This window comes from Hyla sarda, chromosome 11 (genome assembly GCF_029499605.1).
Source record: "Hyla sarda isolate aHylSar1 chromosome 11, aHylSar1.hap1, whole genome shotgun sequence".
NCBI lineage: Eukaryota > Metazoa > Chordata > Amphibia > Anura > Hylidae > Hyla > Hyla sarda.
In genome coordinates this window covers 91,991,586-92,016,954 of record NC_079199.1, presented here as the reverse complement: position 1 = coordinate 92,016,954, position 25,369 = coordinate 91,991,586, and the positions used below count along the sequence as shown (strand labels likewise).

Sequence of the window (25,369 nt, the reverse complement as noted above, 5' to 3'; positions counted from 1 at the left end):
ATGTCCGCTTTTAATCGATCCCTAGACACACAATTCATTATCCTAGGCTTCCCTGACCTCCATGGAGTTCACGGCTTGTTTTTCGCCCTTCTGAGTATTATTTATGGCTTCATTCTTAGTGGTAACGTTCTAGTTATCACCCTTATCTGCACTCATCATCACCTCCATGTTCCTCTCTACATTTTTGTTGCAATACTTTCCTTCCTGGAAATCTGGTACACAGGAGTCACTGTGCCGAAGATGTTGTTAAACTTGCTGAATAATAAGACAATTTCATATGTTGGATGTCTTCTCCAAATCTACTTTCTTCATTGTTTGGGTATCACGGAAACTTATCTTCTAACAGCCATGGCCTACGATCGCTACTTGGCCATATGCAACCCATTAAGATACCCATCCATAATGACTTATAGTAACTGTTTTCATTTGGCCGCATGTTGTTGGATTGTAGGTTTGTTTGGGCCGTTGACTCAGATCATCTTGTTGTCTCAGCTTTCCTTTTGTGGTTCGAAGATGATTGAACATATCTTCTGTGACTTCACTCCGCTGATGAACCTGGCATGTTCTGACACATCACTCAACGTCACCGTTGACTTCTCCATCAACTTCTTCCTTTTTTTCTTGGCCTTCATATGCATTATCATGTCCTACATCAAAATAATTTCTGCTGTTTTGAAAATAAAGACATCGGAAGGCTGGAGAAAGGCTTTCTCTACCTGTGGTGCCCACCTCACTGTTGTTCTGCTTTTCTTCGGCAGTGTAGGTTTTATGTATGTCAGATTGAACAGCAATAATTCGGTGAACTATGATCGTGTGATGGCCGTCATCTACTCAGTTTTAACACCAATGTGTAATCCAATCATCTATAGCCTGAGGAATTTTGAGATAAGAGAGATATTGAGGAAGAAGATCATTAAAGGGGTATTCACAAAGGATAGGGGATAAGATGTCTGATCGCAGGGGCCCCAAAGGATAGGGTTGCGGCACTCCAGACATCCGGTGCATGGAGCGAACTTCGCTCCGTGCTGGATGACTGGTGATGCGAGGCGGAGGCTCGTGACACCACGGGCCTCCGGCGCTTAACCCGACACACTAAACAAATGCCGGATACAGCACAGAGATCACGGGGGTCCCCAGCGGTGAGACCCCCCATAATCAAACATATAAGATGTCCCTTTTAAACCATTTTAACTGAAAAAGAAATTAATAATTTTCTAAAAATAACAAAAATATCAAAAAGTGCTCTACAGATGACTCAACCTTCTTGAATCCAGTCCGAAACTTCCTGAGTAGGAGATGCCATCATACTCAATGCCTTCCCATAATCCCCTTTGGCAACATTCAGTGGTCCAGCCGCTCTGATTAAAAGTATTTATACAGCAGTGATCGAATATACATACAATGCAATTCAAACGTTTGGGCACACTTTCCATTTCTTATATATATATATATCATTTTTTTTTAATTTTACATTTTAGATTCATGTTGACAACATGCAAACTATAAAGGAACACATAAAACTAAAGAGTGAACAAAAAGTGTTAAATAAAAATATATTTTAGATTTTTTACACACTCTTTGATTCCCTAAATAAGATTCATGAGGTAGTCATCTAGAATGGTTTTCAGTAAATAGGTCCGGTATGCCTTGTCAAGGGTTCATTTATGGAATTTCTTGCCTTCATGATGTGTTTCAGACCATCAGTTGTGTTGTTCAGAGGTAGGATTGGTCTTTAGTTGCATACAGGGTTTAGCTCTTTTCAACTGTAGTTCTAATCTATATATTATGGTAAAAACCTCTCACGTAAAGAGAGGTGGCAGTCCATCATTACTTTAAAGCATACCTGTCAGACCCCCCCGCAAAAAAACTGTTATCTGTTGCTCAATGCCTCATCCTGATCATGTACATCAAAAATTTGTGTGTCTATGACCTGTATTTCTCTCAGAATTACCTTTTATTTACTTTCTATCATTTGCTCAGTGAGGTTTCTGTCCATACAGAGGCATGAGGCATGTCCCTCTCTTCTCCTCACTGTGACTCCTCCTCCTCCTCCCTCACTCTGCTCTGACTCACAGTTGGCCCTGGACCTGCCTGCATCCCTGTCAATTACTCATGGTGTCCATGACTTGTCAATGACCACTGGACACTGCAGGACTGGTATGTGTCCCAGGAGGCAGGGGGACCCCTACTGGCCAGTTTTTTTTACTGGCTTTTTCAGTATGAAATACTGAAAATATTCTGATGAAAGCAATTGCAAAACATATATTGTTTTTGTATCTTTTATAACATATCAAAAGTTATTGTATCTGACAGTGCCCATTAAAACATGATGGTCAATCTGAAAAATGTCAAGAACTTTAATAGGATCCTCAAGAACAGTCATGAAAACTACCAAACACTATGATGAAACTGGCTCTAATGAGGACTACACCAGGAAAAGAAAACCGTAAGTTGGAGAAGATAAGTTCATCTGAGTAACCAGCCTCAAAAAACGCAAATGGCCAGCACTTCAGATTAGAACCCATTGTAAGGCTATGTTCACATGTCAGAATTTCCATGCGGAATTCCGCATTGGCGTTCCGCACAGAGATTCCACAGCAGCATTCAATGGCATTCATGATTTTACTGGGATTCTGCTGCACAGAGCGCCAAAGAACTACACTTAAAGGGGTACTCCACGGGAAAAAATTTTTTTAAATCAACTGGTGCCAGAAAGTTAAACAGATTTGTAAATCACTTCTATTAAAAAATCTCAATTATTTCAGTATTTATCAGCTGCTGTATGCTCCACAGGAAGTTCTTTTCTTTTCTAATTTCTTTTCTGTCTGAGCACAGTGCTCTCTGCTGACACCTTTGTCCATTTTAGGAACTGTCCAGAGTAGGGGCAAATCCCCATAGAAAACCTATCCTGCTCCTGACAGTCCCTAATATGGACAGAAGTGTCAGCAGAGAGCACTGTGGTCATGCAGAAAGGAAATTAAAAAATAAAAGAACTTCCTGTGGATCATAACAACATCTGATTAGTACTGGAAGGGTTTAGATTTTATAATACAAGTAACTTACAAATCCGTTTAACTTTCTGGCACCAGTTCATAAAAAAAAAAATATATGTTTTCCAGTGGGGTACCCCTAAAAAACCTGTCTATTTGACAGACACTTCTTTACCTACACGTGTTGGTGTCCCCCGTCCCCCCCATCCCCCATCATTTTTGTAATGTAGATGTGTAATGGCAATAAAGTAGTTCTTTATAAAGTAAAATGGCTAGAATTTTGCTCATCTTTAAAGGGGTACTACCGTGGAAAACTTTTTTTTTTTTAATCAACTGGTGCCAGAAAGTTAAACAGATTTATAATTCACTTCTATTAAAAAATATTAATCCTTCCAGTACTTTTTAGGGGCTATATACTACAGAGGAAATGTTTAGCTTTTTGGATTTCTCTTATGTCACGACCACAGTGCTCTCTGATGACCTCTGCTGTTCATTTTAGGAACTGTCCAGAGCAGAAGAAAATCACCATAGCAAACATATGCTGCTCTGGACAGTTCCTAAAATGGACAGCAGAGGTCAGCTGAGAGCACTGTGGTCATGACATCAGAGAAATCCAAAAAGGTAAACATTTCCTCTGTAGTATACAGCCCATAAAAAGTACTGGAAGGATTAAGATTTTTTAATAGAAGTAATTTACAAATCTGTTTAACTTTCTGCCACCAGGTGACAAAAAAAAAAAAAAAAAGTACCCCTTTAACAAGTTGAAATTGTCTCTGATTATGGTACCATTTTTGTTATGAGTAAGTGCTGGGGGGGGGGGGGGGGTTAAACTGTTATAAAAAGATAAAAAGACAAAATAAAATGGTAAGATACCTGGATTTTTATAACTCAACACACAGCCATTATTGTCTAAACCTTGGTTACAAAAGTGAGTACACCACTAAGTGCAAATGTCCAAATCGGCCCAATTCACCATTTTTCCTCCCAGGTATGTTAGTCATTAGTGTTACAAGGTCTTAGGTGTGAATGGGGAACAGGTGCCTTTAACCTCTTCAGGGCATAGGGCGTATGGATACGCCCTGCATACCGAGTCCTTAAGGACCGAGGGCGTATCCATACGCCCGTGGGAAATCCGGTCCCCACCGCTAGCCGTTTGGGGACCGGAGCTGGATGCCTGCTGAAATCATTCAGCAGGCACCCTGGCACATCGCCCAGGGGGGTCCTGAGATCCCCCCATGTCGGCGATCGGAGAAAATCGCATGTCAATTCAGACATGCGATTTTCTCCAATTCCGGGCTAATCGGGTCTCTGGTGACCCGATCACCCGGAAAATAGGGCTGATCGGAGTTGTCAGCAACAGCCCCGATCAGCCTAAAGGATAGGAGTGAGGTTGCAAAGCTGCGATCTACTCCTATCCCCTGGCATTAGTCAGAACGGAGTTCTGACCAATGGCAGCGCAGGAGAGGGGGTTGCCATGGCGAGCCCCCGTTCTGCCCGCCCCTGGATGTCGAGGGGCTCTGTAAAGAAGATGGAGGCCGTACTTGCCGGAGAAGATGCCTGGGGACCTGGGATCTTCGCTGGAGCCTGCAGGATCCTGATCAGGTAGGGAATCGACAGTGGGGGGGGGGGGGGGGGGTTGGAATTGAAAGTGAAAGTAAATCAATCTTTACTGTGGCAACCACTAGGGGGGCCAAACTGCATCTCCCAGCATGCCCAGAGAGCCAAAGGCTGTCAGGGCATGCTGGGAGTTGTAGTTTTGCAACATCTGGAGGGTCACAGTTTGGAGACCACTGTTACAGTGGTGCCCAAACAGTAGCCCTCCAGATGTTGCCAAACTACAACTCTCAGCATGCCTCGACTGCCCAGGCATGCTGGGAGTTGTAGTTCTGTAACATCTGTCCCTTCAGATTTAGCAATTTTCATGACATTTTTGAAAATTGCTGCTCTACTTTGAAGCCCTCTAATTTTTTCAAAAAGCAAAAGTATGCCCATTTTATGATGCCAACATAAAGTGGACATATTGTATTTGTGAAGAAAAATAAAATGTATTTGCAATATCCATTTTCCTTACAATTAGAGAGCTTCAAAGTTAGAAAAATGCAAAATTTTCAAAATTTTCATGAAATTTGGGGATTTTTCACCAAAAAAGGATGCAATTAACGCCGAAAATTTACCACCAAAATAAAGTAGAATATGTCACGAAAAAACAATCTCAGAATCAGAATATTCGGTAAAAGCGTTTTCGCGTTATTAATTTGTAAAGTGACGGTGGTCATAATTGCGAAAAAGGGCTCAGTCCTTAAGGTGAAAAGGGCTGCGTCCTTAAGGGGTTAATTTAGCGTTATCACTCATACCCTCTCTAATACTGGACACTAGAAGTTCAGCATGGCACCTCATGGCAAAGAAATCTCTGAGGATCTGAAAAAAGGAATTGTTGCCCTACATAAAAATGGCCAAGGGTATAAGAAGATTGCCAAGACCCTGAAACTTAGTTGCAGCATCGTGGGCAACAGGGATGAGCGAATCGAATCTGACAATTCCGAATTTGTTACAAATTTCAGGAAAAAATTGAATTCATAACGAATCCGACTATCGCTGCGATTCGATGAAACTAATCGCTTCATTAAACTCTATTTAGTGCGGTCCAGGCTCCTGGCCATCTAAAATGGCGGATCCACGTGTGAGGAACTCTGGGGAGGTGGGATGACCCTGAATCACATGCAGCCTATCAGCAGCCAGCCAGCCCTGTGATGTCACAGCCCTATATAATCTGCAGCCATGTTGCAGCCAGCCATTCCAGCGTTTTATGTCAGAGAGAGAGAGAGAGCGAGAGAGAGAGCAGTGTATGCGTTGCACAGAAAAACAGCTTCACAGCAGCAATTCACCACAAGCCCAAATCACTGCAGAAAAGCACTGATAGGGAAGGGAGAGAGAGAGAGAAAGTACACTTTTGACTGTACTACACAGCAACTCTGTACTGCTGCAGTGGGGTGTACAACAACTCTAAAGCTAATAGGGGCCAGTTAGCCTGAGCACTAAAAGCCATTGTCATCTGCTATTAGTGCATTATAATACTGTACTGAACTGTACTACACAGCGACTCTGTGCTGCAGCACTAGTGTGTACTACAACTCTAAAGCTAACAGGGGCCAGTTAGGGTGAGCACGAAAAGCCATAATCACCTGATTTCAGTGCCTAATACAGGTTGTGTAGTGGAGCGTATTGTCCTCTCATAAGTGTAACCTGTGCATATATAGGTGGTGTACTTTTTTTTTTTTTCAAACTAATTTGGGCCTAGTTACTGTGAAAGGCCAGCCAAAGCTACACACTCGTTTCTGCAGTCTAATACAGTTTTAAGCGTAGTGGAGCGGATAGTCCTCCTCTCTCCTACGTGGTGTCCTTTATATTTTTCCTGTTAAAATAATGTGGGCCTAGTTACTTTGGAAGGCGAGCCAAAGCTACACACTTGTTTTTGTAGCCTTACAGTTTGTAGAAGAGCGTATAGTCCTCCTCTCATAAGTGTAAAATGTACATACACCTACGTGGTGTCCTTTATATTTTTCCTGTTAAACTAATTTGGGCCTAGTAACTGTGAAAGGCCAGACAAAGCTACACACTTGTTTCTATAGTCTAATACAGTTTTAAGCGTAGTGGAGCATATTGTCCTCCTCTCATAAGTGTATACTCTACGTTCACGTACATGGTGTATGATTTTATTCCTGTTAAGATCATATGGGCCTATTTACTCTGAATGGCTTCATCATCATCAGGAGAAGAGGGTTGCAGGTTGCCCGTGAGGCAGCAGCTTAGCCAGCAGGGTGGTAACATGGTTGGCAGTCAGCATGATGGCAGAAGTGGGAAGTCTGGAGCCAAACGCGCCTGGGGTAGACCACCTGCTTTATGGCAGCTTACCTTACCGGGAGGTAGTGGAATCGGGGTTCCTGGAGTCGGCGGCACTAGCAGTCAATCAGTGCGGACTGTTGGGGGAAAATCAGCTATTCAGTTTTTCATCAAGCATCTGGAGGAAGTGTAAGATGTGTCGGCAGAAGGTGAAGCGTGGACAGGGTCCCAATGTTGGCACCACGGCCCTGCATCAACACATGCAGCATCACCATAAAGTGGCCTGGGAGAACCGTGGCTCCGATGCGGTGGTCCAGTTTGCTGCGTCACCCAGTAGCACGCTGCTCCCTGTTTCAGCCAGCCAAGGAGCCGACATGTGGAGCTGTAACTACGGTCAGGGACAATACACCTTTATGGCCCACTTGGTGAATGTGGTTCCTGCACAGCCACAACAGCAACTAGGACAGGTCTCACCGCTTCAGGCCGTTGGTCCTGTGACAGTGTGTGACTCCGCCTCCTCATTCTCCACCGTGTCCTCAGCCTCCACTGCACAGACAAGTCTCAGTGCCCCTCCAGCGTACCATGTGTGCAGGGCTCGGCGGTGTCAAGCTGTTCTTCACATGATTTGCCTTGGCGAATGGAGTCACGCAGGGGAGGAACTGCTAAAAGTCATTCATCAAGAAATCAAATCATGGCTTACTCTACGAAAACTGGAAATGGGAACCATGGTGACCGACAAATGAAAGAACATCCTGTCTGCGCTGCGTCAAGGAAGCCTAAGCCATGCTCCCTGCATGGCACACGTGTTCAATCTGGTTGTCAAGCGGTTCATGAAGTGTTCCCCCATCCTAACAATGGGAAGAAAACTTTGCATGCACTTCAGTAACTCTTACACCGCAAAGCACACCCTCCTTGAGCTGCAACATCAGAACGGCATTCCCCAACATAGTCTGATTTGCGAGGTTTCCACACGTTGGAATTCCACCCTTCATATGTTGGACTGACTATACGAACTGAGAAAAGCCATCACCGATTTCTTGATGATTCAATTGGATAGGTGGCCGCAACTAGCAGAGTTTGCCCTGGAAAAGCTGTCCTGCCCGGCCAGTATTGTACCATCAGAGCAGGTGTTTAGTGTGGCGGGGGCCATAGTAACCCCAAGGAGAACTTGTCTGTCCACCAAAAATGTGGAGAGACTGACCTTTGTGAAGATGAATCAGGCATGGATCAGCCAGGATTTCCACCCACCAATGCCTGATGCATCAGAGTAGATTGACCATGGTGCCACATCAACACTTCACAAATATGGATAGTGCAAAATATATTTAAGGTGCTGCTCCCCAGTTACAGAAATTCCTCACCATCAGACCACAAATAAGTATTGAGGATGTGCATTAGCTAAAACTTAACTTTTCTTAGGATAAAATATATGGACCCAAATTTTTTTTGTATCTAGGAAAAGGAAAGGTGTGCAAAAAAACACAATTTCCCAGGGTTTTTAGGTGGAAATAGGGAGAGGTTCCTGTGTGGGGTAGGCTTTTTTAGAGTAACACTTGTCAAGAAGATAATTAATAGGGCGAGAGTAGGGCCTTACAGGGGAAGTTTTTACCCCCACCAGTTACAATGGACCATACGTTGTTCCCTTCCACCTTTTACAGGTCTTTGCATCACATCATACTTGGTGGTTGGTGTAGGTGACACATGGTGTTTTTTGCACACCTTTCCTTTTGTTTGATCTTAAAAAAAAATTGGGTCCATATATTTTATCCTAAGAATTATATTAAAAGTTAGGTTTTATGTAATGCATATCCTCAATACTTACTTGTGCACAGCAACACTTTGACAAAAAAGACGGTTTTCTTCTGCCTACCTGCCTCAGCTACTATTCTGATCCTACCACCCACCTGATGCTACACATCTGATGCCAAGTTCTCCTTCTTTCACCCACCTTCATCACCGGGTACTGGTATTGCCACCCACCACACCACTCTGTCACCGGGTCACTTTCAGGACTCCTGATGCTGCTGATGCCACCTCCACGCTGTGTCATTCAGCCACTATATGGTCTCCTCATGCTTCCGCCACCTCCAGGCTGTGTCATTCATCCACTATGTGGTCTCCTCAAAATTATTATTTTTTTTTGGTTGTGCCAGTCCTTTTTATGGTAAAATGAGTGATGTAATTACAAAGGACAACCGATTGTGCAAAAAAACAAGCCCTCATACTCCTCTGTTCATGAAAAATATAAAGAGTTTGTTTTAGAAGGCGAGGAGGAAGAAAAAAGAAAGCATAAAAATAAAATCCTTAAGGCCAAAATGGGCTGAGTCCTTAAGGGGTTAAAGACGTTTTTGTTTTAGAATTGATGAAAAGTGACTAGTAAAATTTTTAATTTTGATACATAAAAGACAGATAAGAAGTACCGAATGGAAGGTAACCTTTGTCACTACATACTCATGGCATGAATGACATTTCCAAAACCATCTGCAAAGAAGTTAAGTGCATGTGCTCAGCAGGTTGTCTTTGGGAATAGACATATGGATGCTGCCAGTATTGCTGCAGAGGTTGAAGGGGTTGGGGGTCAGCCTATCTGTGTTTCGACCATATGCTGAACACTACATCAAAGTGGTCTGTATGACTGTGGTCCCAGAATGAACCATACAAATAGTTTGCTGAAGACATGCAGAATAAGGACATGGATTACAGGAACCATGTCCTTTGGTCTGATAAGACCAAGACAAACTAATTTGGTGCAGATGGTGTCAAGCTTGTGTGTTGGTATCCAGGTGAGGCGTACAAAGTGTGTCTTGCCTACAGTCAAGCATGGTTGGAGTGTCATGGTCTGGTGCATGAGTTCTGCTGACACTGGGGAGCTACAGTTCTTTGAGGGAACCATGAATGCCAACATGTATTGTGACATACTGAAGCAGAGCCCCTTCCTTTGGAGACTGGGCCACAGGGCAGTATTCCAACATGATAATGGCCCTAGAAACCCCTAAGAGACCACCACTGCCTTGCTAAAGAAGCTGAGGGTAAAGGTGATGGACTGGCCATGCATGTCTTCAGACCTAAACCCTATTGAGCATCTGTTGGGCATCCCCAAACAAAAGTTGGGGGAGTACAAGGTCTCTAATATCCACTAGCTCTGTAATGTCATGGATAAGTAGTTTTTTCCTGGAATACCCCTTTAAGTCAAGTAGGTAGCCCCCTCTGGTCCGGCCCTGCACCATTTGGGGCACCATTTGGTGCGGGCTTCCGTGTTCATGCCCGCCCCCTCATGACATCATGCCCCCTCAATGAAAGTCTATGGGAAGGGGGCGTGATGGCTGTCACGCCCCCTCCCATAGACTTGCATTGAGGGGTTGGGCGTGAACATGGAAGCCCGCACCCAGCGTTCGGAACTCAATGTTCCGGACGCTGGGGAACAGAGTAACCCTTTAATCTATAGTCAGAAACCTGTTTACTGTATGGGATCTACAGGCCTCAGTTTCTCAGTTTATATCAGGATAAAGTCCCCCATAATAAAACCCCATTGTGATTTGCTGCTTCATCTTTTTGCTTCAATCGTAGATTGTTTGTGGATTCTGTTATTCAACAAACAGTGATTGACACTAAAGTATGTAGAAAAATTACAGATGTGTAATGTAAGTCATTAGACCATGAATATCTATTATTTTTTCCTTGTTTAACGTGATCACATTATAAGACTCCACATTGTCATTACGCATAGCAGAATAATGAATCCACATTGGGTAATTAACACCATAATAATGAAGGTTCTAAATGACATCTTCCCCATGGCCCTGATCACTGGCGCTGTGTTGTTTTACTCGTAGCGTAGTGTTCTTATTAGTCCCCTGGCTACTAATTAAATCATAGGATTCTATGGAGGCCAATTACCACGGATAAGGCGTAGAATAGAGATACAAGTTTACCTTCTGCTGTAATCCTGTCCCTAAATGAACCTGAAATAAGCCATATCCTCAAAGTCATAGTGTGAAACTATTGCCACATATGACACCAGCACAGTTCATGACATATATTCCCACAACTGACACTGAACGAGTAACATAAAAATGTATACTGCTCCTGTGACTAGAGAAAAGCATTAATAAAGGAGAATTATGATATATGTGTATATAATGATAATATATGCACATATTTTACTGTTTTAATCATATATGTAGCACTGACATATTCTGCAGCGCTGTACAAACAGGGCTGGACTAGGACATAAAATCAAACATGGCATTTTTTATTTTTTTTTTAAAGGACAACTGTAGTGCAAGACTTTTATATATTGCTTTGCCCGGGCGGCAAAAATAAACAAAATAAACTTTAACATACCTTCCTACGTTCCCCCATCGGTCCAGTACTGTCCTCACGGTCCAGCGGTGCTATCCTCATTCAACTTCCTGGGGACGGAGATGTCACAGAGCCATCGGCGTATCACCGGCCGCTGCGATGTCCTGCCCCGGCCGGTGATAGGCTGAGAGCACTGTCATGTAAGAAGCCGGCCAGTGCAGTTGTCCTTTAAATTCTTTATTTTTTAAATAAATAGCTGGCAGGTGGAGCAGCACTCAGAATCAAGTAGGGGGGGGGGGTGCAGGCTGTGGTTGGACCCTGGTCCTAGGCTCTGGATACAGCAAAGACGAAACACAGCAGCACTCCGGAAGTAATGGTGAATGGTGGCTTTATTATGACCAAAGAATGTACAGCGACGTTTCGGCCACCTTACGTGGCCTTCGCTGTACATTCTTTGGTGATAATAAAGCCACCATTCACCATTACTCCAGGGGTGCTGCTGTGTTTCGTCTTTGCTATACATATATATATATATATATATATATATATATATATATATATATATGTGCATTTTCTAATATTTATCCACCCCATATATACACCCCCATACCCATCCAGTCCAGGGAGCAAAGGAAAAAAAGAACTCTATCATTATATTGACCATTTACACCATAATTTGGAATAATTATGTAGTCCCTTTTTAAACTGCTGGGCACTAAAAAAAAAACCTCATATTTCTGAATTTTCTCGACCAAATCATTCCAACCACTAATATTTGGCTTCTTATCTGAAAGCCAAATCCGCAGGATGCAGATTTTTGCACTCTTGCCTTGAGCCTGTTATCTCTTACTACTATATGCCCCTAATATGACTTGTTAAAAATGGCATTTTTAAATACACAGGCCTACTGCTGTCCCAAATGGGCACTTAGTTTTGAGCAGTGCCCTAGTCTTTGAATAGAGCTGCAGGGTGCATAGTTGACTGCCACTCCAAACTTAGCTCAGCTGTGGTCTTGTAGATGGGAGAAACATGAGACCAATGTCTTTTTCTGGTGATTGTTTGGGGTCCCAGCCTTCAGACTGCCACTGATCTAGCATGTATTTTCTATCCAATGAATAGGTAATAAGTGATAAAAAGCAGGGGGTCAAAAAGGCTAGAGCTCATACCAAGTTTTTGAATGGGCCCACCTCCTCTTCTATTTTCTACTGATCAGAATCAGTCGCAGTATATATAACTATTGTATCCAGTAACTCAGATGTGGTGTCTTATCTGACTGTAGACATTCTCTTCCCTTTTTTTTATCCTTCCGGCTTAGACCAATATGAAGATTTCCCCAACAGACTGCAGACTTTACTAAGAAATATTTGGCTCCTCACTTCTGCGGTCATTTCCAACCTCTATAGCAACACAACCCCCATTACTGCCCTCCTGCTGTCACCACCAATACTGTGCTTGATGCTGCCCCATGTGCCCCAAATACAATTGTGGTTCTGCCGATCATGGTTACCTTCTCTCTCACATAGGCTGATGCCTATGGACCCCTGTTTTTCATAGACGTGGGTGGTCAACAATATCCCATGTATAAATGTCAACATTTTCAAAACATGCCCATGACATCCCTTCCAAAGGGAAAATAACTAAGCTCTACTTAGATAACCAAGAGACAAAAGTAAGCCTTAAGAGATTTTGCATCCCCACACTTGAGGTAAGAAACCAATCATGAAAAACTGTGAGCACATGGCTAGAAGAGGATGGTCCTAGAGAGGCCCACACAAAGGAGTACAATGAGTAGGTAGTGCTCCAACCAAGATGTCTGGCAGGGCAAGAGTCATATAAACTTTATAAACTGTAGTTGTCTGTCAGCAAACATCTGCTGTAGCCTAGCCCCAGAGTAGTAATCCCTGGTCAGAAATGACCTTGCTGACTGACCCTATGGGAAGGCAGAATTTCCACAAACAGGTGTCAACAACCCGCACCAGAAGAAATGCCATACTTTAAAGGAAAACTGTTAGCTTGCTCCTCCCCTCCCCTCCCCCCCCCCACAATAACCAGTACTGGCTGGTAGTGTGGGCGACGCTGATCAGTTTGATGCCTACCGTGCCCGGATTCGCCCTGCCGTTCCGCCGAAATCTTCGATTTTCTGTATATGCTAATTAGGTTCTAACTGGCACAGGCGGGGTTACTGGCACTCTGACGTTAGCACCGCTCATCCACAGTGCCGCCCAGCCTCTCAATATTACTCCCCTCCTTCCGCCACCGCCGGATGAGCAGCGCTGACGTTAGAGTGCCAGTAACCCTGCCTGTGCCAGTTAGCACCTAATTAGTATATGCAGAAAATCGAAGATTTCGGCCGAATGGTGGGGCGGATCCGGGCATGGTAAGCATCAAACTGATCAGCATCCCCCGCACTACCAGCCAGTACTGCTGGTTAGTGCGGGGGGAGCAAGCTGACAGTTTTCCTTTAATACCCACCTATCCCAAATGCATTGGTGGAATTTATTATTATGTTAGGATTTTTTCTTTGTCTATTTTTGGCACAGTTGTTTGCTGCAGCAATATTTTTTAGTCAAAAGTGTGTGCCTTTTGACATAGAGAAATGTGCTCTACAATAGTCCGTTGTTTGGATTGTTTTGTGCAGTGGTCATGAAATTAAAAAGCCACAAAGCCCTCAAAAGACGCTACCCCACTCAACCCCAACCCACTCCAAGAAAAGTGCCTGTGAAGAGAAATACATTTGGAACACATCCACCAAAATTAAAAAGCCTAAAGCGGTAGGTCAGGTGGCCCTACACCACCTTCTAATTTCAAATGCAAAGGGATCTGTCCACTCATCCTCTGTGTGGCGACCGGCATGCCCCCTCCCATGCTCACTCCAAGCATTCGAACAAAATGTTCTGAACGATGGGGCAGCAGAGTACCCCTTTAAGAATCAAGCACAGACATTGAAATGTCAGCATAGGGACCAGTAATGTTATAAAGAGTACTGTAATACAACTGAGAAAAAGTCCTCAATGTAAAGGGACCCATCAGAGCTAGAAATGCTAGGAATATGTGTTAAAAAAGATTTGGCGTGTATGAACCACACCGAAACTCTAACACCCATATATGAATGTTCCTAAAGGTAACTACAGAAGCCTTTACGGTGTCTATCCATCGAAAGATATGATGAGTGTCAGTTTCTTCAAGGTCATGGGATTTCCATGTCTATTATGTTGTACAGTCACAGTATCTAGCGCCAATAAAAGTGCCTAAAACTTCACTGCTTTCATGTCTTTAATCAGACACCTTTTTGAATCAGAACATCTCCCACCTCCTCTATAAAAGCTTGTCACTGCAGAAGAGAAGTCTGGCCTGCCAAATGAGTGTGAAGAAAGGAGGAAATGGCATCCTCTACTACAGCTTTTCAAAAAGCATCCAACAGGAGGGACTCATTGAGGTGCCAGGACCACTCTCTGGACTCCATTCTGGGCACCATGATAACCAACAAAAAGAGGGAAGTGATCGAACCAGACCGCAGTATCAAGTCCATCAAGTTCAAACTGTTTTGATCTTTGATCTAAAGGAAGACAACCCCCCCCCCCCATCACAGATTGTCCTCTATTAAGTGTAACCTGTGCGTTCATAGCTGGCGTACAATTTTGTTCCTGTCAATCTTAAGGGCCTAGTTACTGTGAAAGGCCAGCCAAAAGTACACACCTGCTGGTGTTGTAGACAAATACTGTTTTAAGTGTAGTGGAGCGTATTGTACTCCCCTCATAAGTGCAAACCACGTACGTACATCTACGTGGTGTACCATTGTGTTCCTGTTAAAGTCTTAAGGGCCTAGTTACTGTGAAAGGCCAGCCAAGAGTACACACCTGTTGGTGTTTTAGACAAATACTGTTTTAAGCAGAGTGGAGCATATTGTAGTCCCCTCATAAGTGCATACCACGTACGTACATCTACGTGTTGTACCATTTTGTTCCTGTTAAAGTCTTAAGGGCCTAGTTACTGTGAAAGGCCAGCCAAATGTACACACCTGCTGGTGTTGTAGACAAATACTGTTTTAAATTTAGTGGAGCGTATTGCACTCCCCTCATAAGTGCATACCACGTACGTACGTCTACATGGTGTACCATTTTGTTCCTGTAAAGTCTTTAGGGCTAAGTTACTGTGAAAGGCCAGCCAAAAGTACACACCTGCAGGTGTTGTAGACAAATACTGTTTTAAGTGTAGTGGAGCGTATTGTACTCCCCTCCTAAGTGCATACCACGTACGTACATCTATGTGGTGGACCATTTTGTTCCTGTTATAGTGCTAATGGCCTAATTACTGTGAAAGGCCAGCCAAAAGTACACGCCTGATGGTGTTGTAGACAAATACTGTTTTAAGCGTAGTGGAACGTATTGTACTCCCCTCATTTACGCACTGATTATGTCAGGCAGATAAGTGCCAGGACAAGCACAGAGGAGTGGCAGAGGCTTTAATTCATCAGGCGCAGGAAGAGGTCGGAACAGACTAGGGGCAAGTGGCAGCAGGAGACGCAGCAAGAGGCCTGAGCTCTTGTTATCAGCTAGCGGCAGTAGCAGTCAATCAGTGCGGACTGTATCGGCAAAAGGTGAAGTGTGGCCAGAGTCCCAATGTTGGCACCACGGCTCTGCCTCAACATATGCAGCATCACCATAAAGCGGTCTGGGAGAAACGTGGCTCCGATGCGGTGGTCCAGCCTGCTGCATCACCCAGTGACACACCGCTCCCTGTTTCAGCCAGCCAAGGCTCCACCACCTCAGCCAAAGGGAGCTGTTTGTCATACCCATCTTCTGTCGCTCCAGATGCTCCTGCTTCTCCTACTTGGAGTCAGTCATTCCGCCAGCAATCCATCAGCGAAGCCATGTCCAAGAGACAACAGTATGCGCCCACTCATCCAACGGCGCAGAAGCTGAATGTGCTCCTGTCCAAGTTGCTGGTGCTGCAGTCCCTCCCTTTTCAAGTGGTGGACTCTGCACCTTTCAGAGAGCCGGTGGGCCAGTCCTTGAGCCTGTCGGTGTGTACCAAAGTGCACGGCAACACCGACACGTGGAGCTGTAACTACAGTCAGTGACAATACATGTCCTTTACGGCCCACTGGGTAAATGTGGTTCCTGAACAACCACAACAGCAACTTAGATAGGTCATGCCGCTTCTGCCTCCACGCTCTCAGGCCATTGGTCCTGTGACAGTGTGTGCGACTCCGCCTCCTTATCCTCCACCGTGTCCTCAGTCTCAGTGCCCCTCCAGCATACCATGTGTGCAGGGCAAGGCGGTGTCATGTTGTTCTTTACATGGTTTGCCTTGGCGAACTGAGTCACACAGGAGAGGAACTGCTAAAAGTCATTCATCAAGAAATCGAATCATGGCTTACTCCACGAAAACTGGAAATGGGAACCATGGTGACCGACAATGGGAAGAACATCTTGTCTGCGCTGCGATAAGGAAGCCTGAGCCATGCGCCCTGTATGGCAAACATGTTCAATCTGGTTGACAAGCGGTTCCTGAAGTTTTCCCCCATCTGCAAGACATCCTAACAATGGGAAGGAAACTTTGCATGCACTTCAGCCACTCATACACCGCAAAGCACACCCTCCTTGACCTGCAGCAACAGAACGGTATCCCCCAACATAGTCTGATTTGCGACGTTTCCACACATTGGAATTCCACCCGCCATATGTTGGACAGAATATACGAACAGAGAAAAGCCATCACCGACTTTTTGATGATCCAAGCGGATAGGGGGACTCCCCTGTGTAACTTCAATGTCAACCAGTGGCAGCTCATACGTGACACCTGCCGTTTGCTCAGGCCCTTTGAGGAAGCCACATTATCAGTTAGTCGCAAGGATTACGGGATGAAAAACATAATTCCACTGCTTAATTTTCTACACCACATGTGGGAAACGATGGCTGGATGGCTGGTCAGGGCACTGGAGATGTGGCGCCTACATCTCATGGCAACATGAGCCCTGTGGGGTCTGAACTGGAAGAGGAGGGGGAGGGGCACAGTGGAGCACAGTTTAGGTTTTGCGAAATGTGCTGTTTTCCTCTGACAGGAGAGGAGGAGCAGGAACAGCCAGAGGAGCTAGAGGGTTATGACGAAGGTGAGACAGAGGACCCAGACACATTGTGGCAGTATGCAGTGGAGATGGAGGCAGGGAGTCACTTGCACAAATGGCATGATGCATGCTTACTTGCTTGCATAGTGACAGCCGAATTGTCACCATTCTGCAGTATGATGACTTCTGGCTCTCCACCTTATTGCACCCTCGCTACCAGCACAAAATTTGGGCCTTTTTTACACCTAGAGGGAGGACAAACTGACCTACTACAGAGACATCCTATGTAGTCAGTTGGACGATACTTATTTGTACCATCGTCCATCCTCTCGCTGGTCTGACTCGGGGGGCCCTTTGCGTTCACCTTCCACTACCATGGCTGCTGGGGAGGGGTGGGGTGGCAGGAGCAGTACCAGCTCCATCAGCAGCAGCCTGAGTCTACAGTCGCTAATGAGTACCTTTCTTCACCCACATAGTGAAGCAACTCATCAGCAGCAGGTAGACCTGGAGCAGGACCTGAACCAGCAGGTGGTGGCATACCTTGACATGACCATGGCAACAACCATTGAAGATCCGCTGGACTTCTGGGCAGCATAACTTGATATGTGGCTGCAAACAGCAGAGTTTGCCCTGGAAAAGCTGTCCTGCCCGGCCAGTAGTGTGCCATCAGAGCATGTGTTTAGTGAGGCAGGGGCCATAGTAACCCCAAGAAGAACTCATCTGTCCACCAAAAATGTGGAGAGACTGACCTTTATGAAGATGAATCAGGCATGGATCAGCCAGGATTTTCACCCACAAATGCCTGATGCATCAGAGTAGATTGACCATGGTGCCACTCCAAAACTTCACAAATATTGATAGTGCTTAACATATGTAAGGTGCTGCTCACCAGTTACAGAAATTCCTCCGCATCAGGCCAAGTATTGAGGATATCCATTAGCTAAAACTTAACTTTTCTTAGGATAAAATATATGGACCCCAATTTTTTTTTATATCTAAGAAAAGGAAAGGTGTGCAAAAACACCATGTGACACATACACCACCAAGCATTAATGTGATGCAAAGACCTCTAAAAGGTGGAAGGGAGCAACATATGGTCCATTGTAACCAGCAGGGGTAAAAACTTCCCCTGTAAGGCCCTATTCTTGCATTATTAATTCCTTTCTTGGCAAGTGTTACTAGCCCTAAAAAGGGCGGCACCACACAGGAACCTCTCCCTGTTTCCACCTATAAACACTGCCATTTCCCAGTTTTTTTTGGGTGGAAAGAGGGAGAGTTTCCTGTGTGGGGCCACCCTTTTTTAGTGTCAATAACACTTGCCAAGAAGGCAATTAATAGGGCGAGAGTAGGGCCTTACAGGGGAAATTTTTACCCCCACCTGCTACAATGGACAATACGTTGTTCCCTTCCACCTTTTCAAGGAAAGTTTTACTCATCTTAAAAAGGGCGTCCTTTTTAAGTGTAAACCCAGCTTAAAACTTGATGCTACAACTGATGACAATATGTTATCAGTTGTTTAGCATCCAACATCCATTATTGCTGAATGCCGGACTGTGGAACGCAGCAAGATACATTCCCCTGCCGGTAACAGTCCGGTGTGTCCAACCATCTGGTGTCCAAACTGAGACCCCGGATGATTGTGAACTGTCCTGGTTCTACCATCAGTTTTCCTCTGGTGCACGCTGAAGCGAAACACTGTCGGACAACTGATATACGTGAAAGGGGCCTTAGAGGGTTACTTTCATTAAAGGAGAACTACGGGATTGAAAAATGTATCCCCTATCCTAACGATAGGGGATAAGTTTTGGATCGCAGGGGGTCCGACCGCTGGTGCCCCCCGCGATCTCCCGTACGGGGCCCTGGCTCTCTGGTTAGAGAAGCCGTGTTGACCACCGCACGAAGCAGCGGCCGACATGCCCCCTCCATACACTGCTATGGGAGAGCCCGAAATTGCCGAAGGCAGCGCTTCGGCTCTCCCATAGCAGTAAATGGAGGGCGCGTGTCAGCCGACGCCTCGTGCGGTGGTCTCCACTTGCTCTCTATGCAGAGAGCCGCGGCCCCGTACGGGAGATCGTGGGTGCCCCAGCGGTCGGACCCCCCGCGATCTGAAACTTATCCCCTTTCCAGCAGTCGGACCCCCCGCGATCTGAAACTTATCCACTTTACTTAGGATAGGGGATAAAATTTTCAATCCCGTAGTTCTCCTTTAAGTTATTCCAACATAGCACCACAAATATTTTACCCACAATAAATGTTAAACTTAAAGAACTATAGTTTTCAGGATCACTTTTTTTACCTCTTTTTGAATATTGGTACCACATTTGCTAAGTGCTAGTCCTGTGGAACAATCTCTGCCATTATAGAATCTTTGAGGAATAAGGGTTTGTCTAGCATGGTACTCAGCTCCTGCAGAACTCTGGAATGGATGCCATCTGGGCCCCATAGATTTGTGTGTTTTCACCCCTTCCCGCCCCAGGATATATACATACATCCATGTTGCTAGCTTGTTAGCGCAACTGGATGTATGCATACGTCCTGAAAATATCCTGCTCAGTGAGATGCGCTGCAGGAGATCGCCGGCGGGACCCGGCTGTCATTCACAGCCATTGTCCTGCTGCAGCTGCCGAGATTGGGATTGCACTGGTCTTGGCAGAATTAACCCCATAGATGCCATGATCAGTCCTGATCACGGAATCTGTGAGGTTGACAGGGGGAGGGGACTTCCCCCTTCTACCAACAGCAATCCTGCGATGCGATCATGGGATCCCGTTGGTTGCCATGGCAGCATACAAATAATATTGACAGAATAAAAATAATATAATTCTTACCATACAGTGAATGCCATAAAAAAAATGATTAAAAACTCCAGAAATTTTACAGTTTTTCCAAATATTTTGGAGTTTTTCACAAAAACTGCTGCATGAATCACCAAGCGTCCTTAAGGGGTTAATGTTAAAAAGGAAGCGCCATACTTTTTGTTTGGTAAACAGTTGAGATTTGCTGGATAATTTACATTATCCCAAGTCGTGCCATCTGGCATTGGCTTTTCCTGTAGAAAAGAAGGTATTCAGTAGATTGGCCTTTTCTTCATCTTCCTCCACTATTACACCAAGATTATTTCTTGGAGGGGGGGCAATAGTTTTTGGTTTTAATTTTCATATTAGTTATGGTGTGGCGGTATTATTTTTCCCTTGTTCCTTATTGGTAACACACAAAACTAGCAGTGTGCCCTTGTGCACATATTTCTTTTTGCTTGGAGGTGCTGACCATTGTACTGGTATTACTGGTAGGGTCTTGGTATACTGGATTTGACCAGTAGCAGTATGGCAAAATTTGGTTCTTGTATGTGTGTGTTTGTTGTTATTTTTCATAGCCTCTAATTGTTGGTAGATGTGGATGCCAACCAAATGTTGGATCTGCCCCATATGCCAAATACTCAAGGTGGGCCCCTGGGCAACAGAGCTCAGCTGAATGCTGTTTCTGTTCTTTTCTGGTATCACCTCTTGGCTCCACTCTATAAGTGGTGCAAGCAGTGTACCGATTCACAAAAATCCTATAAACTTTCTATAAGCTTTTTGTCAATCTGTAAACTGCTTGCACCCAAAGTCTAAGAAATCAGTATATATTTATTTTACAACTACTTTAAAGGGGTAATCCGCTGGAAAACCTTTTTTTTAAATCAACTGGTGCCAGAAATTTAAACAGATATAAAATTAGAATTTCTTTTCTGTCTGACCACAGTGCTCTCTGCTAACACCTCTGTCCATGTCAGGAACTGTCCAGACCAGGAGATGTTTGCTATGGGAATTTGCTTCTACTCTTTAACAGTTCCTAAAATGGACAGAGATGTCAGCAGAGAGCACTGTTGTCAGACAGAAAGGAAATTCAAAAAGAAAAGAACTTCCTCTGTAGCGTACAGCAGCTGATAACTACTGGAAGGATTAAGATTTTTAAATCTGTTGAACTTTCTGGTACCAGTTGATAAAAAAAATTGTTTTCCAACAGAGTACCCCTTTAAGGGTGTATTTCTGCTTTGACTTTCAGGCTTTTTGAAGACCATACCAAGAATGAATTTAGAGAGTGACATTTCCTTCTTTTAATACACTATTCCTGGATAATAAAAATGTGCCAAAAAACCTGGATGTAAATCACAACAGTGATTGGTATGCTTTAAAAATCCCATCACACCCAGTAGTATAACAACATATTCAGACATGGATTGACGTGTTTCTGACCTCACAGCCCTTAGTCACAATCTTTCATTATGACTAAGGGTTGCATGGCCAGAAATGCGTCAGTCATGCATTTGTTCCATTTCTGAATATGTTGTTATTTTGCCAGGTGTAATGGGATTTTAAAAAGCATACCAATAAAGGATTGAACTTTACAGACTTGTGTGCTGGACATACAATTTTTTTGACCAAAAAACCTAAACATGGAAACACACATTTGTATTGTTGTCAAACTTCATAACTGATAAAGATGCATTACACTTGGCTTTATTCAGAGTCAGTGTTAGGAATATTCCCTAGAAAACAATGTTATTTATTTCTAATTAGTTTCCCATTACCGTGTACCCTTGGGAGTCTGAGACTCTACATAAGCTCCTTGGTACGTCAGTACAAACAGATATCGAGATGGCTGAGCAAGAGGAATGCTGTGTATTTCTTTACTGAACTCAGTAGCGGGAAATTCCTACATGATCTTTGATCCATAAGGGAAAAGTATTGACCTTTGGCTTCTTTATTGGTTATTACTTCCATTTATACAATACGGTAAAATTCCTTGAAGGCAGGATCTGATGGGCCACAGAGTCTGATAATCTTCTACCTGCATTCAACACAGAAAAACAATCTAAATTCCATCAAGACTAGAGGGTTTCTCATAAGAACAGCACATTCTTTGCTAACTTTTTATATAAACCTTTTATAGACCACGCAAATAACATTTTATATACTATGTGATGGCAAGCAGTGTACACAATATATATATTTTTAAACTTTTTATTGGATTGTATAGATGTTTGTGGAAATTTTTGTATAGATGTTTAATTTATACTATGAAAGGTAACTTACTTTACATTTCTAGGTTTACATTATAAACCAATAGATCAAGCACTGCCTAAATGTTATGGGTTATCTGCACATTGTACCCACCCAAAAGATATAGAATTGGTAAAAAAAAAACGATAGAAAACCTAAAGTGTCCCCTTAGGGCTATCGGCAGATAACACTGTGTCGATGTACATGGGCTCATCATGTCAGCCAACTTATTGCAGTAAGTACGATTTTGTGGGTACCTAACATTAACTGTGGGTTCCTATTGACTGAACACAGGCAGGGATCTTGAGTCACAACATCTCCACTCCGAGCTTGTTGCCATCTTTGGAACAGACTTTCTACTGGACCAAATAGCTCTTTGAAAGAGCTAGTTATATTTAAAGGGGTACTCCAGTGAAAACCTTTTTTCTTTTATATCAACTGGTGGCAGAAAGTTAAACATATTTGTAAATTACTTCCATTAAAAAATATGAATCCTTCCTGTACTTATTAGCTGCTGAATACTACAGAGGAAATTCTTTTCTTTTTGGAATGCTCTCTGATGACATCACGAGCACAGTTCTCTCTGCTGATGTTATTATAATAATAATAACACTTTATTTATTGTTGTCCTTAGTGGGATTTGAACCCAAGTCCCCAGCACTGCAAGGCAGCAGTGCTAACCACTGAGCCACCATGCTGCCCTTAGCATACATCTGCTATGCATGGTTGCTAAAATGGACAGAGATGTCAGCAGAGAGCACTGTGCTCGTGATGTCATCAGTGTTCCAAAAAGAAAGGAATTTCCTCTGTAGCATTCAGCACCTAATAAGTACTGGAAGGATTAAGATGTTTTAATAGAAGTAATTTACAAATATGTTTAACTTTCTGCCACCAGTTGATTTAAAAGAAAAAAGGTTTTCACTGGAGTACCCCTTTAACAAGAAAGATAACAATTTCCGAAATTCCCGAACTTGTGGGTAAGTCCAGAGGCTTTGATGTCACTGTGGCTGTATGTGTGATATTTAAAGGGGTTCCATAGATGGTATGGTATGGTAAAGGGGCCCGTAGAGGTCGTTTTTTTTTTATAAGTTCTGATTTCTATAAAAAGGAAATGACATTATTTTATTGATCATAGCCTTAGAGTACAGTGGTGTTCTTTATTTAGGTGGGAGATATTAGACTTATGAACATTGAGAAACACTATCCCAAACAGTAATTCTACTATTATTATTTATTTAAAAAAATAAATAAATAATAATAATAATAATAAAAATAGAAATAAAGATATATATATATATATATATATATATATATATATATATATATATATACATATATATATAGTCAGGTAGAGAAAACAGACATGGTCGCACATCTACATTTTGTATTTTGATCTACTTGCTTCTCAGCATAAATTCAAAAACTAACAGGTTGTTAGTATACATTTTGATCAAAAGGCACAAGCCCACTCGCCACGTCAAGGCCACCTATTTAGAGTGGGTCCCTGACATCCCTAGCATAAATTTTATGCTAGGGATTTTAGGGACCCACTCTAAATAGGTGGTCTTGACGTGGCGAGTGGGCTTGTGCCTTTTGATCAAAATGTATACTAACAACCTGTTAGTTTTTGAATTTATGCTGAGAAGCAAGTAGATCAAAATACAAAATGTAGATGTGCTACCATGTCTGTCTTTTCTACTTGAATTCACTATATATATATATATATATATATATATATATATATATATATATATATTATTTTTTCCCAGAATGCAGGCAGGTTGGATTGCTTGGTATTAATTAGAATAACTAATTATGGTAATACAATGCCATTTTAATACTATGTGTATTTGTTTTTGGATCTACTATCATTTTTATGTTTGTAAGCCATTTTTATTTCATCACTATAGCTGAGGGATGCTGACTGTCTATATGGGTGCTCCTTGGGTGCTTTCACCTGAATGCTTCTTGAACATTTGTAGGAAAGAGTTACCTGTTACGTATTGCTGTGTGTAGAAATTGGCGGACTTCAGACATGATGCTCTTCACCAACTAACTTTTGGAATTTTTTGGGGGGGAATTTGACTATACAATAAAGGACTTAATTCAGAGGTAAGAGAAGACAACATATCCATCTTTGCAGGTATTTTTTTTATTAAAGAAATTTTACTTTCATACATTAATAAACACACAAGGCACAGCTTCATTGAGCGGCTTACATAGAATATCCTTATTGATCTTTACAGGTCTCAAAACACTATTTGACGGGATTGACTATGGAAATGTATCTCAAGACTGCTGCTTCTACTATAGTCTCTGGTATGACATTTATATACATTTATTTACATTTTGTAAGTAAGGAATTAGGAAATTCCAAGTTAATAAAAGGGATTGCCCTACATTGGACCCTCACCGTTAAGCTCTGCTAAAGGGAGCTCCATGGCGAAAAGACGGGCGTTGAGCGTAGAAAAAAATTCTACATGTCCAGTATTTTTCTCCACTCATCTTCTGTAAGATATTGGACACCTGAAAAACCCCATTCAAGTGGGAATCCATTGGGACCTGGCAGTGTCTGTTGAGCAAAGGGTCCATTAGGCTCCATTATTTAGTGCTGAATGGACCCTGAATGGGTCGGAGGACAATCATGGTGTAAACGGTGCCTTTGAAGAAATTACCATATTAGCAACAAAATGAATATCTCCTGAATGGCTGTACTGCTTTCGATTCATTAAGAAGCCTTAGAGACAGGACCACCCATAGGGTATATTTTTGTAAGTGAGGCAACCCTGCTCTCAGTTTCACTATATATGACACATTTTTGGTGTAAACTGGGCCAAATTTCAGGTCCAGACACTTTTATTTATCTCCTCTACTGTGTCCATGCATTGCACAGACCAGGGGTGGACTGACAACTCATGGGCCCCCCATGCGTGTTGGCACCAGATAGCTCAACATCATCAACCATCGAGGAAGCTGATACTGTTGGACTTGTCTGTGTCCTCATTGGCTAATGCTGGTACGCCCTAGTCCTGCTCCTGTTATATGAACCGCACTCAGAAGGTGAGCGTGCTTAATACACAGTGGATTCCTGTTGGTATGAACAGCTGGGACCCATAGCTAATGGCAGA

General features: G+C 43.2%; 1 protein-coding gene across 1 annotated transcript; it reads left to right on the top strand.

The window, feature by feature from the left end:
• Nucleotides 1-21,909, top strand: LOC130294955 (olfactory receptor 6N2-like). The gene is made up of 3 exons (XM_056545111.1): nucleotides 1-921; nucleotides 20,573-20,640; nucleotides 21,759-21,909. The coding sequence occupies exons 1-3, from the start codon at nucleotides 1-3 to the stop codon at nucleotides 21,907-21,909; spliced, it is 1,140 nt and encodes a 379-aa protein (XP_056401086.1).
• Nucleotides 21,910-25,369: the final 3,460 nt, after the last annotated feature.